Raw genomic sequence first — 13,901 nt, 5'->3', positions numbered from 1 at the left:
TGTGCGTCATTCGTGCCATTGACTCACGTTTGTTCTACCTCACAACCCGCGTTGTGCGCGTTGTCTTGTGGACCGTGCTTCTCTCCGCCTCCGACGGTTCGACGGGTGGCGGAAAACAGTGCACAGTCGCGCCGAGGAATGAGGCCGTACCGTCGGAGGTCAAGAACTTACTCGACTCCAAACCAGAAGACCGTAAAGGAAACTAAGTGCGTAGTCAAAGCACCTCGGTGAACATGCAGGCCGCAGAGAACACCCGCGCCGAGGAATGGGGCCGTGCATCACCAGTCTCCGACGTCCGAAATGGGGTGTTGATGGGTTTCGCCAAACACGGCCTTGGTCACTAACCATTGTGTGTCTGTGCGCAAGGCGATCCGCCCGGCCCGGCGCAAAGACAAAGGTCTATCGGCATTGATGGTGACAGCCAAGGGTCTCATTGTCCGCATATATATTAAGAGATGGAAGTGGCGTTGTTCTCTCCACCGCCTTGCTTTACAATAGCACTCCTCCATCGACATCTCATCCGAGCTCCCCTTCCAGCTTTGCAAGTCTCAGCCAACCTAACCACAGCCAACACCTCAATACCACAACATCCCAACCCTCCCACTATGAAGGCACTCGCCCTCCTTCCCCTCCTGGTTGGGGTGGCCGCCGCCCCGACCCCCCGCAAACCATGGTTCGTCAAGCGGTTCACCGCCTTCGGACCACAGCCACAGGAGCAATGGAGCTCGTGGGGTGCCTTTCCGGTCATATCTATCCTGGCCGGCGTGGACGAGGGTATGCCGTGCGATGCAAGCCTTGCGCTATTCAAATGCGGCGGGCCGACATACCAGCTCGTACAGTGTGAGCCCCGTCTTCTCCCTCCTTGATTGCTAATTCAGATTGTCACGAAGGCCGCTGGCTCAACGTCCGAAACTGCCGCGCCCCCACCTCCCCCGGCCCCACCTGCTTAGCCCCATCAAACGAATGCACAAGCGACAACTGGGACAGCGTGCTCTTCAGAATGGGCAGCGAGTACGACTTGATCTCCGCCGGCGCCCCAAAAATGTGGGACTCTACGTGGTGGAGCGATGGGACAAATTACCGCCGCGATGGATTCCCGGGCAACCCGATGGCCGTTAATCCACCAACAATCAAGACGGCCGGCGTGGTACCTCTCAACCAGGCACTCAGTGCTGTTGGCGCCAGTGTCGGGTTTAACTTGTTCGGCTATGGGCCGCTTACTACCATCGAGGGTGGTCCTGATTCGGCCACGCCAACGGCGTCGGTTGTCACTGTTACGGTGATGCCGACAACCCCCCTGTCAAGTGAGACGCCGACGATCCCCCCGCCGAGTGACACACCAGCCACTACTCCGCCACCATGGGAGACGCCTACTACCGATTTCCCGCCCAGCGAGTCGCCTACTACCGATTTCCCACCATGGGAGACGCCTACTACCGATTTCCCGCCCAGCGAGACGCCAACTACCGATTTTCCGCCGAGCGAGACGCCAACAGAACTCCCGCCGAGCGACACCGAGGCTGTTCCCCAACCGAGTGACACGCCTGCAACCCAACCTGAAACGGCCTGGCCGACCCCCGAGGACTCCTTCACTCCGTCCGAGGGCCCTGCAGAGACGCCTGAGACGCCGTCTGTCGTGACTCAGTCTGAAGACCAGCCCGCACCCGAACCCGACGCTTTGGGAGTGGCAGGCGGCCTGCCGTACTACGTCGCCTCCACGAGTGGCAACGGCAACACCTGGACGCCGGGTGAGACCTTTTCCGTCCCAGAGGGATATTCATCCACACCGGGCGGCAACTCCGACTCCAACTCGTTCAGCTCCTTCCAGGATTTTAAGCGGGATGTTTCTCACCCAATGCAGCGCTGGAGTCTCGACTCCCGGCCGCCTCCCCCGCCAGAGTATCAGTCCAAGCCCAAGCCACTCTTCGACTCGGGATGGACGTTTGATAGCGCATGGAGGGTTGGCAACCAACCCGTATCAGCTGAGCCTTTTGTGCTATACAAGAAGCCCCAGACTGCTATGGTCCGTCACGCACCACCCCTCTCGGTTCGGCCGACTGTCGTTCTCCCAACTAATGTTGCTGGTGAGGACGCGGCGACGGTTTATGCGACTGCGACTATGGGTTCGCTTGGTCCTTCTACGGCGGCCGTCCTGGCGTCGACCACGTCGAGTTCCTCAACACATTGATGTTGGTGGTAGAAGGTAGAAAAGACGACCGCGGGCGGCCAATACTCTACCCATAGCCACGACTCCACAACCATTAATGACATGATCGATATCTACAACTAGTGTAGTACAACTGCTACACCCAGGTTACCTGAATTGCAGCTCTCTCATGCATCACTTGCATGTTTACTTTGGCATGTTGGCAGCCATGATTCATGGCAATCGGGCGTCGTCTCGCTCGGTGCCAGTACACAGTACATGGCAAGACTTTGGGCCCCACATGTAGGAATCGGGCGTCTCGGCCCAAGGTTGAACTCTTTTGGATGAGGTGCGGAGGCTTCCGGAACATGGACCGACGGGTCTTTCCGACATGGCCACTACCGGCGGCAATGGCATTTTCAACCAATCAAATGCCTCTAAGCGCGCGCGACGTCAGTGGACAAGTTGAACGGAGAGTGCAAGCGTGGAAGAACCCCCCCGGTAGACCCCCGTCTGTGCCAACTCTGACTGTATCCTCCGGCTCCGTCCGTTTCTTCACAACTAATCCGTCTCCTCTAGCCCTTTCCAGGCCTTCCCAGCCCCCTCTGTCCCCCTTACAACTCCGCCCTCCCGCACAGGCCATCAGGTAAGTGGGCCCTATCATCCTCTTTTATCTGTTACTGTCACTGTTGCTCACACCACCTCCCATATTCCTCCATTCCTCCATCCTTAAATAATGCCGCTCACCCGCCCCGCCAACCCCTCCTACGTTCTCGTACCCCTCCTCGTCGCACTCGTCGCGTACGCCGTCTACTCGAACCGTAACTCGATCTGCGGTGGTTCGGGCTCGGGATCCGCAAAGAGCAGCAGCAAGATGTCCCTCTCGAACAAGCTTAGCATCAAGGACGTCGACCTCAAGGGCAAGCGTGTGCTTATCCGTGTCGACTTCAACGTTCCCCAGGACAAGAAGACTGGCGAGATCACCAACCCTGCTCGTATCGTTGCCGCCCTCCCCACCATCAAGTATGCCATTGACAACGGTGAGTCGTTTGTGAACCGGGGTTGTCGAGCGGACTATCCGCGGTGAATAGAACGCCGGGGATGGCGCGGTTCCCACACTCCCCCACTGGCGGGGCGTCAGTCGCCCAGTCATGCCCTTGCATGATAAGTGCCTCCCCATGACGTGGTATGTGGCGTGCTAGAGGGAGGGGCGAGGACTCCAGTTCCGCCCAGCCTCGTGTCCCCCAACCCCATTCATAGCAGATCGTGCGGGCGGAGACGTCTCTCCGCTCCCTCTCCCTCGCGGCACTCGCTCCGCTCGTCCTCGCTTACACCAGGCGCCAAGGCGGTCATTCTCATGTCGCACCTCGGCCGGCCCGACGGCCAGGTGAACGACAAGTTCACCCTCAAGCCCGTTGCCGACAAGCTCAAGGAGCTCCTCGGCCGCGACGTGGCTTTCCTCCCCGACTGCGTCGGTGCCGCGACCGAGGCCAGCGTCAACGCCGGCAAGGACGGCCAGGTCTTCCTTCTCGAGAACCTGCGTTTCCACATTGAGGAGGAGGGCAAGGGCGTGATCAACGGTGAGAAGACCAAGGCCGACCCCGCCAAGGTGGCCGAGTTCCGCAAGGGCCTCACCGCCCTCGGTGACGTCTACGTCAACGACGCTTTCGGTACCGCCCACCGCGCCCACTCGTCGATGGTTGGTGTCGACCTCAACCAGCGTGCCGCCGGCTTCCTGATGAACAAGGAGCTGCAGTACTTTGCCAAGGTCATGGAGTCGCCTGACCGCCCGTTCCTCGCCATCCTCGGCGGAGCCAAGGTCAAGGACAAGATCCAGCTTATTGACTCGATGCTCGACAAGGTCAACAAGCTTATCATCTGCGGCGGCATGGCCTTTACCTTTAGGAAGACGCTCGACGGCGTCAAGATTGGCAACTCGCTCTTTGACGAGGACGGAGCCAAGATTGTCGGCGACATTGTCAAGAAGGCAAAGGACAAGGGCGTCGAGCTCATCCTCCCCGTCGACTACATTTGCGGCGACAGCTTCAGCAACGACGCCAACCGCGTCACTGTCACCGACGCCGAGGGTATTCCCGACGGCTCGATGGGTCTCGACTGCGGCCCCGAGTCCAACAAGATCTTCGCCAAGGCCGTCGCCGACTCCAAGACCATTCTCTGGAACGGCCCCGCCGGCGTGTTCGAGTTCCCCAACTTTGCCCAGGGCTCCGACTCGCTCCTCGACGCGACCATCAAGGCCGCTGCTGGTGGCGCCACCGTTATTGTCGGCGGTGGCGACACTGCCACCCTTGTCGCCAACGCCGGAAAGGAGGACAAGCTCTCGCACGTCTCGACTGGCGGTGGTGCCTCGCTCGAGCTCCTCGAGGGCAAGGACCTCCCCGGTGTCGCTGCGCTCTCGAACAAGCAGTAAGCGCAGTGTGAGCAACGCACAGCCAGCGTGTACGTGCTACGGTGTTAGTGCGCAACGCGATTTTAAAATAGGAAGGATGCGAAGCATTATGCATGAGGATGAAGCAGCGATTGTCACGGGATGCATTATATGACCTGCACAACTCTAGTTGTCTAGCTACTTCCTAAAGTGGACCGTGCGATCGCGCCACACCGTTGTCAGTAACTTCTGCCCGCGAGCCTGGTATACGACGCTGTTCGCGAGCGTGTCGGCGCCTTCCCAACCTCTCGCCCTGGCGACAGCAGCAAGCTCGGTCTTGAGAACAGGTTCGGGGACTTGGTTGGTCGCGTCGTCGAATGCGCCGGGTCCAAGTCGCCGCAGCATCCCAAGGCAGAGGTGGGCGGCGAGAACCGCGTCGCGAGTGACTGGCGGGGCATCGGCGCCGCTAGCGATGGTTGACGGCGCTTCGGAATGGCTGGGAGACGGCGGGGCGGGGAGGGACGCGCCAGCAAGCGCTTCGAGGTGGGCTATGGTCGCGGCGTGGTCGGCGCCGGGCTCGGTGGGGAGCATTCGCCAGATTTCTGGTGGGAGCGCCCTGCGGATTACCGCGGCGGCGGCGGCCACTGAGGCGAGCGACGTATCGATGCCAGGTGCCTTTGGCGGCTTCTTCGGCGTGCGCTTGGGTGTGCCCTTTGGCGTAGTGTTGGCTTGGGGCCTGGCTGGAGATGGTTTGGGCGACGCCTTGGGCTTGGGTGTCGAATCTGGGACGAAGGGGGGTTCGGGGACGGGGGAGGGGATGCGCGCGGTGGACCGAGACAGCACTGAGGAGCGATACGCGCTGCGCGGCGCTGGAGTGATGCTCGCGCGCATGCGGGACACAATTGTGCTTCCTGGGACGCCGAGGCGGGTGCGCGGGGTCGCAACGAGCGTCAGCGGCGAGAAGCGAGTAATGTTGGCTCGCGGCGTCTCGAGCATCTGCCGTGCAGGCGTGCGCGACGTCGACACACGAAGCGAGGTTGTAGCTTTCGGGGACGACGACGCCAGTCGATGGGGCCTGAGGAGAGGCTTGGGAGTCTGGAGAGGGGACGTTGTGGCCTTGGACTTGCGAAGAGGGGATGGTGAGGCCTTGGATATCTTGGGCGACGTGGGTGACCGTGGCGATCGCGCCGGACTGCGTATCGCAGCCTTCTGTTCCGCAACCTTTCTCCTAAGTGGTCCAAGGCTCTCTTCGAGGGCACGTAGAGCCTCTTCTTCAGCGGCAATAGCCTCGTCGACACTTCGTTCCTTCTCCGCCGCCTTTTCCTTTTCCTTGACTTTCTGGGGACTGTGGATGGCCTCTTCCAGCTCAGCCTCTAACTCGGCCATACGCGCCTTATTCGCCTCATGTCTAGCCGCGAAACCAACTACCTCGCGCCTGGCTCGCGCCATACTATGCTCGGCGGCCATCGTGTCAATGACCTCCTCGGCCGCAGCCAGGGCGGCCGGCAACTCGTTACGCGTGCCTCGGGATTGGGTGAATTTCCGTAGTGGTGAACTAGCGCGTGGCCGGGGTTTCGGGAGCGAAGAAGAAGAGGAAGAAGGAGAGGAGGGAACGAGTGTACCAAAGGGCCGTTTCTCGGGGTCCGTCGCATCTCGGACGAGACTGAAGATGTTGCCGCCCCCGAGATAGAGGTAGGCCGACGTGAAGGGGCCGGGACCGCGGATGTTGGCGCGCGATTGGACGGATATGGCATCGCTCTCGTGCGCCAGCTTATCTAGCGCGCTTTGGATGGGCATTGTAATGAAGGAGATGGAGATGAAAGCAAGATCATGCGCGCCTGCTTAGTTGAATGGTACATACAGCTTGGGCCTTGTTGACACACAATTTGGTTCCGCTCGACCACACCGTGCCTGAACGCGTCGCGTCCAACTTGCTGCTGGCTGATATCTGATCAAATTACAACACAACTTGGTAACAACCACAATGTCCGACTATTCGCCGGGACCTTTGCGCGCCCCCACCCTTGCACCGGGAGCTTCTGGAGCTACGGGACAGGGATCAGGCAGCCGCTCCTTTCTGTCCCGCTTGAGTTCCGTCGCTTCCGTCGCTGCACGAGACGAGGACGAGGAGATGTCTGAAGGGCCGAAATCCAAGATCTTCACCGACGACGAGCTCGTCCCGGGGCCGGAGATGAACGATGTGCAAAAGTTGGGGCAGGCATTGTCAAAAGAAAGGGGGACACCGGCAATCCTCGATTGGGAGGCAGAGTTGGTTGGGTTGTTGTTGGACAAGTTGGAGCAACAGGTTTGTCCTTTGCCTTTGACCAAGGGGGGCCTGACAGAAGGGCAAGATGATGACGACTCTGCGGGCCGATCCGTCCACGAGCGAGGAGGAACATTTCCGTCTCGTGCTTGTGCAGACTGAGATGGAGAGGGGCAAATGGCTCATCCGGAGTTATGTGCGCGCACGGTTGCATAAGGTGGGTGGCGGAGAGGCGAGCAGAGGCGAGCAGAGGCGAGCAGAGGCACGGATATGAATTGGAGAGCCGTAGGGCGAGCAAGCAGCTCACACCAGATCGAAAAGTTCGCCCAGTACATCGCGGCCACGCCTGAGATGCACTCTCGGCTATCTGGTGCTGAACTCTCACATGCACGCAGGTACGCTGATCTCGTGGGCCAACACTACTCTTCGTCCGTGCTCGACTCATTGCCGGACTGGCTGCGGCGGTTGGATGAGGGCGGCGCTGTGCCTATGGGTGAGTCCGTTGCGGCTGAGTGCCGCTGCGAATCGCAGCTCTTGCCGCACAAGCTGACACTAGTCGCACAGCCAAACCTCGCACAGCCCGTGCTCGTGTACATTCGCCAGGACTGCGGCGAAATTGCGCTCGAAGGGTGCGTATCCCGACGACTTTGCTGACGGCAGGGACGAGGTCGCAGAGCTCACTAAGGGATCTACGCATTTGGTGCGTTACGACCTGGTCGAGCGGTGGGTGCAGCTGGGATGGGCCGAGGTGTTGTAATGACCGTCGAGTAGTAGATGCGACAACATGTACATTACATACAGAGTAGTGTTACATACAAGCAGGCTAACAAAGAGCCCAGATTCTAGATATCGGAAGGCTCAGTCTGAGCCTGAAGAACCGGGGCACCTGGATCCATGCCCAGCCCCGACCGTACACTCTCACTCGAACTTCGCGGCACATCGCTGACGTACCTCCTGATCGAGTCGTCGATCGTCCGCAGAAGGTCGTCGAGGCGATACGGCTTGACCACGACGTCCGTAAAGTCCGCCATTGCCTCGGGCACCTGCGCCTGCCGCGCGTTGCCCGTAAGCGCGACGACATTCGTTGGAACTAGGAGTCCCTTCGATTCGTCAGCGCGGAGGAGGCGCACGGAGGTGTATCCGTCCATGACGGGCATCTCGAGGTCCATGAGGACGCAGTCGAAGCGTTTCGGCCCGCCGACGTCTTTGGCATCTTCAGAAATGGAGGAGACGTTGCGACGCATGTCCTTGCCACCTGGCGACGTTGCGACGCCTGTAGGAGTGTGCGTCCTAGAAGAGTTGGCAGACGTCGAACCATTGGCACGCTTCCGTGGGCGCTGACTTACGCGCAGCCGCTCCAGCGCCTCGAGACCATTACTCGCACTCTCGACGGTCAGACCGACATGCTGGAGCTGGCGCATGAGCACCGTGCGGTTAATGATGTTGTCCTCGACCACAAGAATGTGGGGCTTGAATGGGCCTGCGACGTCTCTGGCCGCGTTGTCGCTCCTCGGACTCTCTGTTGGCGGGGTCTTGGGAGATAGACATGCGCGCGTGCGGACGTAGAAGCGGAATTCGGAACCATGCCCATGCTCGCTCACCACGTCGATATGTCCACCCATCCGCTCCGTCAGTTGGCGGCAGACGAACAACCCCAGGCCAGAGCCGCCGTACACAGTGTGCGTCTGCGGCGATGCCTGGCTGAAAGGCTGGAAGAGGACCTGGAGCTCTGCTGGTGTGAGGCCGGGCCCCGTGTCCGCGACCGAGACGTAGAGATACAATGGTGTGTCCTCGTCCACTTCCACCTCCTTGGAAGGTTGTGGCATTGCGCACCCTTTCGGGGGAGGGTCGATGCTCAGATCAAGCCGCAACTCGACCCGCCGAACTGGACTGTTGGAGGTGAACCGGATGGCGTTCGAGAGGAGGTTCGTAACCACTTGTCCTAGGCGAACCGGGTCTGTCAGGATGCGCTCCACCCCCAGGCGCCGGAAACCCGGGCCGATATTCAGGCTCAGGTTGAGGCGCTTCATGCGCGCCTCGTTCTGGAACACGAATACGAGTTTCTGTGCCTCCTTGCGGATGTCGGTCTCAGTGTCGAACATTTCTGCCGTTAGCCCAGTAAGGGAGGGACATACGCAGCATGTCTAGCTGGATCTTGCCGAGTGAGAGCACGTCATTGGAGATTCTCTCTTGTGTGAGACCACACTGATAGATGCTGTCGAGGGCCTCGATATCCTCGCCCATCGTGGCGAGGAGCTGGTCGGTCGGCCTGATCTCTCGATCCTCCTCGAATGCGTTCCTCATGTACTCCTGCAACGCGAGGAGGTTAGACTTGACGAGTGACGCACACTGCATCAGGCTGCTGATCGGGTTGCGGATCTCGTGTCTGCTGTCAGCTGGGTTTTGGGCAAGCGCACGAGGTAATGTCGATCAGAAGTTCCTGCTGCCGTCTCGCATCCTCGGCAGCCGCACGCCGCTGCTCCGCCTCGAGCACTTGCTCGCGGTGCATGCGCTCGTTAAGTTTTCTCTCCGTAATGTCAACCGTGCACCCGATGATGCTGGCCTGAAATTCGTCAGCGCCACCGGCGGAATACTCACGGGAGAACCGTCGCGGTTCACGCGGATGACTGTTGTATCGACCCACCGGCCGTTCCTCCACGGCCACTCAGCCCTCTCGTGGATCGCCTGCTTGCTGATATACTGCTGCCAGATATGCGAGACGCGTTCTTGGTGATCCTCCTGCACGTAGTCGCCCCAGTTGGTGATAGGCTGTGACGACTGAGGGTAGCCCGATATCTCATGCCTGTAGTGAGCTACATTTTCAGACTCTGGCTCACCACATCTGGTTCGCGTAGTGCACATAGCCATCCTCCGAGCATCGGAAGATGCCGACAGGGGAGTCTGAGTGAGCGCGTTCAAGAACTAAACTCACATTCCGTCAACAGACGCAGCTCCTGCGTACGCAAATCAAAGGCGCTCTCAAGCGCGCGCCGCTTCTTGCCGAGTTGGAGCTGCATGTGCGCCCGCGCAATCAGCTCACGCGCGTTGAACGGCTTCGGCATGTAGTCGTCGGCGGCAAACGCTCCATCGGCACGCGCATCTTGCATCGACGTCAGGAGAATGATTGGCACCATCTGTTGCTCAGGCGTGCCGCGCTTGAGTTCGGTGACGAGCTCAAACCCGTTAATCTGCTGTGAGCTCTATTTCGGCCTCGACATCAGCTCACCTCCGGTAACATTACGTCCGCAATGATGAGATTCGGGTGGTGTTTATTGACCATCTCAAGCGCCTGACGCCCGTCGCACGCCTCTACGACCTTACAGAACGGCGAAAAGATGTCGCGCATGTACTGCCGTGTGTCGTGCAGGGCTGCGGTCAGTTGGATTATAAGGTAACTCACAGTCCACGAGAAGAACAATGTCCGTCGACTCAAAGTACACTGTGTTTGGGTCTATACCTCGCGCGTGCGGGTCAGCCGATGACGGCCTCGAGGATGTGGAGTTGTGGGACACGTCCTCCTTCGGTATGCTGGTCCAGCCCCAGTGTGCGCGCGACATGGTGTCAATCACGGACTGGTGGAACTGTTGCAGCGGCGTACCGTCAGACACGTCGGACTTTTCGACCGAGTCGGGCGGCAGGTGTTGGCATCCCAGACTGCTCTCAGCTTCTACCGCGCAGCGGCAACTCACGGTAGCGTGACGGTGAAGCGCGTTCCATGCGAGCCGTCCGGGGATTCCGCGGCGGTGCAGCTTTCAATATTGAACAAGCCGTGGTGGAGCTGGACGAGTTTCTGGGTTGAGCTCTGCTTGCGACTGGTGATCTCACCCTGGTGAACAAGAGGGAGATGCCCCAGCCTTCGTGCTCGTGGGTGAACGCGTCGTCGATGGGGTGCTTGTTACCAAACACGGACCCCGAGACGGAACGCCGAGACGAGATAGCTAGGTCCTTGGCTGCTGTCAGTGCCATTAGTCTCTTACTGTACCTGGGATCCCGACCCCAGTGTCCTCCACGGACACGACAGCCCTGTCGTCCTTGTAGTGCACTGTCACATGGACGGTCCTGACATTCAGCGACATCCTCATTCTCACCCACCCATCACATGTAAACCGCAGTGCGTTCCCGATGAGCGTGAAGAGGATCTTCTCCTGCCATCAGCTCGCACCGCAAGGAACACACGTATTTGTCTCGGTCGATGTATACATCGCGGTTCTCCATGTCGCACTCGACGATGTAGGTGAGGTGCGCAGCGTCTGTCGCCTGTTTGAACATGGCGGCAACGTTGCGCGTTGCCTGTCCAAGATTGACGCGGCGGAAGCTGCCGGCCATGTTTCCCGTCTCGAGGCTGCTGAGGTCCATGAGCATATCAACGAGGCGGGAGAGGCGCTGAACGTTCCTCCGCGCCATGTTCAGGGACTCGCGCTGTCGCCCAGCCGGCATCTCTGCTAGCACGTCGTCGAGTGGGCCAGCGATGAGTGAGATTGGCGTGACGAGATCGTGCGACACGTTCGCGAGAAGGAGTTTCTTGGCGCGCTCGAGATCTGCAAGTTCCTCTGCACGCTTCGTCTCCTCTTCGTGGAATCGTGCGGCGGCGAAGAGCGCGGACAACTGGACGCGGAGCCTGAGATCAGCTGGGTAAGGGGGTGCGTCCGTACGCTCTCTGTACAGTTAGTGGGATCCGACACCGAACTCACAAGGAAGGCCTGATACTCAGCGTCGAACGGGAGGCGGCAGCTAAGGCCGAGCACGAGCAATGCGCCTGGCAAATCCCCGTCGGAGTAGGAGATGGGAATGACAATAGCCGACGTAGGTAGCTCGTCCCATATGCGCACAGGATACCCCTCGATCAATTTTGAGCAGTCGCGAACGATGATCGGCTGCCGCGCTCGCAGCGCTTCGGCTAGTGGCCACTGCTCGGCGGGCGCGGGCTGGTCTTCGTCGGAGGCCAACAGGCCCTCGGCGTCCGTGTTGAAGATAACCCGCCGCATGGTTGAGAGATTGGACCGACACCCAGGCTGGCCTGGCGTCACCTCCAGTGCTGTGAATGCGCTCGCCATCATCTCCTCAGTTGGCTGCTCGCCTGGAAGCAATTCCACAGAGCACGTTGGTGGAGCGGACGGATGTCCCTCAGGAACACCCACACCACCGGTATATCGCAAGCGCACCGACGACGCTGCACCTCGGAACGAGCTCGCGCGGCTGCCCATCTTGCGCGGTTGGACTGCGTGTCAGAACTGAACAACGAACGTACGCACAGTTGGGCGATGTGGACTCGACGTGGAAGATGAGGGCGAATGGCGCATCCCGTGGGTATTCCTCCAACGTATCGAGGAGCGCCTGGTTGTAGTCCTCAAGCGACTTTGTACCTGGTATCAGGGTGGACGAGCCTGTGTCTCACATGCCCTCTGAGCCAACACTCTGTGGATGATCGCTCGGCGCTCCGCCAGGACCTTGAGCGTTGTGTCGTGGAGCGTGAGGTAAACGCCCACATACTGACCCAGGTCGTCTCGGAGTGGCACCCAAAGCTGGGTGCGGAATACCTCCCGCAAAAATGGAAACTTGAGACTCGTTTCCAAGAAGAGTGCTGCAGATTAGCACTGGACCAACGATAAAATCCACCATCCTCTTTAACGACCGGTGTTCCGTTCCTCACAATATCGCTCAGCGGACCCAGGAACCGCCACAGTTCTAGAAGTCAGCGTCTCCAGAAGCGTCTTGACCCACCTGCCCACGAGCTCGATCCTGAACGTCCAAAGGCCTTGGGATGATCGGGCATCGAGTCGGCGTACAACTGATTATATATCATTGTGTGCTCCTTGCCCCACCAGACGCCTGCCGCGAACGGAAATTCCATTACAGTTCTGACCGAGGCCTTGAGAGACGCGGACCACGTTTCCCGCGGGCCCAGCTGTGTTGCCGACCAGTCGGTACTCTCAAGGAGGGCCACAACGTCAGAAACTTTACCCTCCTCTGCTGGTCCAGGCAGCGAGCTATTGACAAACGAACCGTCGCTGAAGAGATAGAGCGGCCGCCCAGGGGCGAGGGGACCGAACTCGTCAGTCTCCTCGTTGTCGGTTTGCGCATCGTCCCACACCGGTAGGTCGCGGGGCTCTGCCTCCCGCAGCGACTGGCATGCGGAGTGCGACAAGGGAGGCGTCTCATTGTGCACCTCGGCAGTACTGGAGGAGGCGCAGCTTGGGCGGGACCTGGCATCAATCGTCACGGTCACATCCTGCTCCACAGGCGTGGCCGTCACAACTGCAAACGCTTGGGCCGGGGCCCGTATGCGCGGCGCCCCGTCGGGCTGATTAATCGGCAGGTACGTCTTTGACAGCTGGAGCACGACCCTTTCAGGCCCAAACGCAAAGGTGAGCGTGAGAATCGGGTTGCGTCCTGCACAAGTAGACCGCCTCGCTCCATTCCCGTTCTCCGAAACCCCGGATTCGTCAAGCGCTTCGGCGGTCTCTGAGTTGGAAGACCCCAGCCAGTCCGCAAGCTTCCTCGAGCTGTCCACCGATAACCCATCGAGGAGAGGACGGCCGCGGGAGAGCCGCTTCCACCGCCGATTTGACCAGACAGGCTCAAAGGGATGGAGATCCGCATACTTGCCTCGTGTCCATGGGAGTGGCGGGAAGCGCTTTGCTTCTGGCGAGCCCGAGATAAGGACGAATGCGGGATACGGGTATGACTGGTGTCAGTCGGATTTTAAATTTAAGGTTCCTTACGTTCAGAAAGTCGGCGGGGATGTTGCTGGTGTCGACGCCGACATGTCGCGGCAGGTCGAGCTGTGACTGGGACGGCCAGTTCGGATCTGGGAAAGTTGTGGGTTGCGAGTCCTCGTTGGAGGCGGCGGGCCGTATCCTGTCCACGGCGCGGGCTATGCCGGTGAGGAAGGTACCCGCCGTCATCTCGCATCAAGTTTTGTGGGCGGCGAGAGGTGGTGAAGGGTAGAACAGTTGGACGATGTGCCCACTAGCTGAGAGGTGAAGGCTGTGTGGAGTGTGAGGGATGTAAAGACCGTTGAGGGTGAGATGAGTAAGAGAGTAAGCGTCAAGAGTTGTTCGAAACAAAGTGTGGCTGTTCACATGGTGAGATTGATCATATGGTGG

The 13,901-nt window shown here is 59.8% G+C and overlaps 4 protein-coding genes across 4 annotated transcripts; 2 read left to right on the top strand and 2 right to left on the bottom strand.

Moving 5' to 3' along the window:
• Window positions 1–605: 605 nt before the first annotated feature.
• Window positions 606–4,574, top strand: PGK1 (uncharacterized protein; the record flags this gene model as incomplete). The annotated part of the gene is made up of 5 exons (XM_060599583.1): window positions 606–840; window positions 879–2,166; window positions 2,736–2,792; window positions 3,014–3,186; window positions 3,484–4,574. 5 exons carry the CDS (start codon window positions 606–608, stop codon window positions 4,572–4,574), a joined length of 2,844 nt encoding a protein of 947 aa, XP_060456262.1.
• Window positions 4,575–4,730: 156 nt separating this feature from the next.
• CcaverHIS019_0310660 (uncharacterized protein) lies at window positions 4,731–6,329 on the bottom strand (the record flags this gene model as incomplete). The annotated part of the gene is made up of 1 exon (XM_060599582.1): window positions 4,731–6,329. One exon carries the CDS (start codon window positions 6,327–6,329, stop codon window positions 4,731–4,733), a length of 1,599 nt encoding a protein of 532 aa, XP_060456261.1.
• Window positions 6,330–6,516: 187 nt separating this feature from the next.
• Window positions 6,517–7,552, top strand: SLD5 (uncharacterized protein; the record flags this gene model as incomplete). Its single annotated transcript, XM_060599581.1, has 5 exons — window positions 6,517–6,837; window positions 6,878–7,012; window positions 7,108–7,288; window positions 7,352–7,424; window positions 7,456–7,552. 5 exons carry the CDS (start codon window positions 6,517–6,519, stop codon window positions 7,550–7,552), a joined length of 807 nt encoding a protein of 268 aa, XP_060456260.1.
• An 85-nt stretch (window positions 7,553–7,637) lies between these two features.
• On the bottom strand, window positions 7,638–13,700 carry CcaverHIS019_0310640 (uncharacterized protein; the record flags this gene model as incomplete). Its single annotated transcript, XM_060599580.1, has 18 exons — window positions 7,638–8,899; window positions 8,931–9,181; window positions 9,213–9,358; window positions 9,394–9,598; window positions 9,633–9,696; window positions 9,728–9,983; window positions 10,022–10,164; window positions 10,196–10,449; window positions 10,485–10,585; window positions 10,621–10,745; window positions 10,778–10,854; window positions 10,888–10,940; window positions 10,972–11,413; window positions 11,448–11,452; window positions 11,487–12,013; window positions 12,048–12,158; window positions 12,517–13,480; window positions 13,518–13,700. The coding sequence occupies 18 exons, from the start codon at window positions 13,698–13,700 to the stop codon at window positions 7,638–7,640; spliced, it is 5,169 nt and encodes a 1,722-aa protein (XP_060456259.1).
• Window positions 13,701–13,901: the final 201 nt, after the last annotated feature.

This window comes from Cutaneotrichosporon cavernicola, assembly GCF_030864355.1.
Source record: "Cutaneotrichosporon cavernicola HIS019 DNA, chromosome: 3".
Taxonomy (NCBI): Eukaryota; Fungi; Basidiomycota; class Tremellomycetes; order Trichosporonales; family Trichosporonaceae; genus Cutaneotrichosporon; species Cutaneotrichosporon cavernicola.
This window is presented reverse-complemented; position numbering and strand designations above follow the sequence as displayed.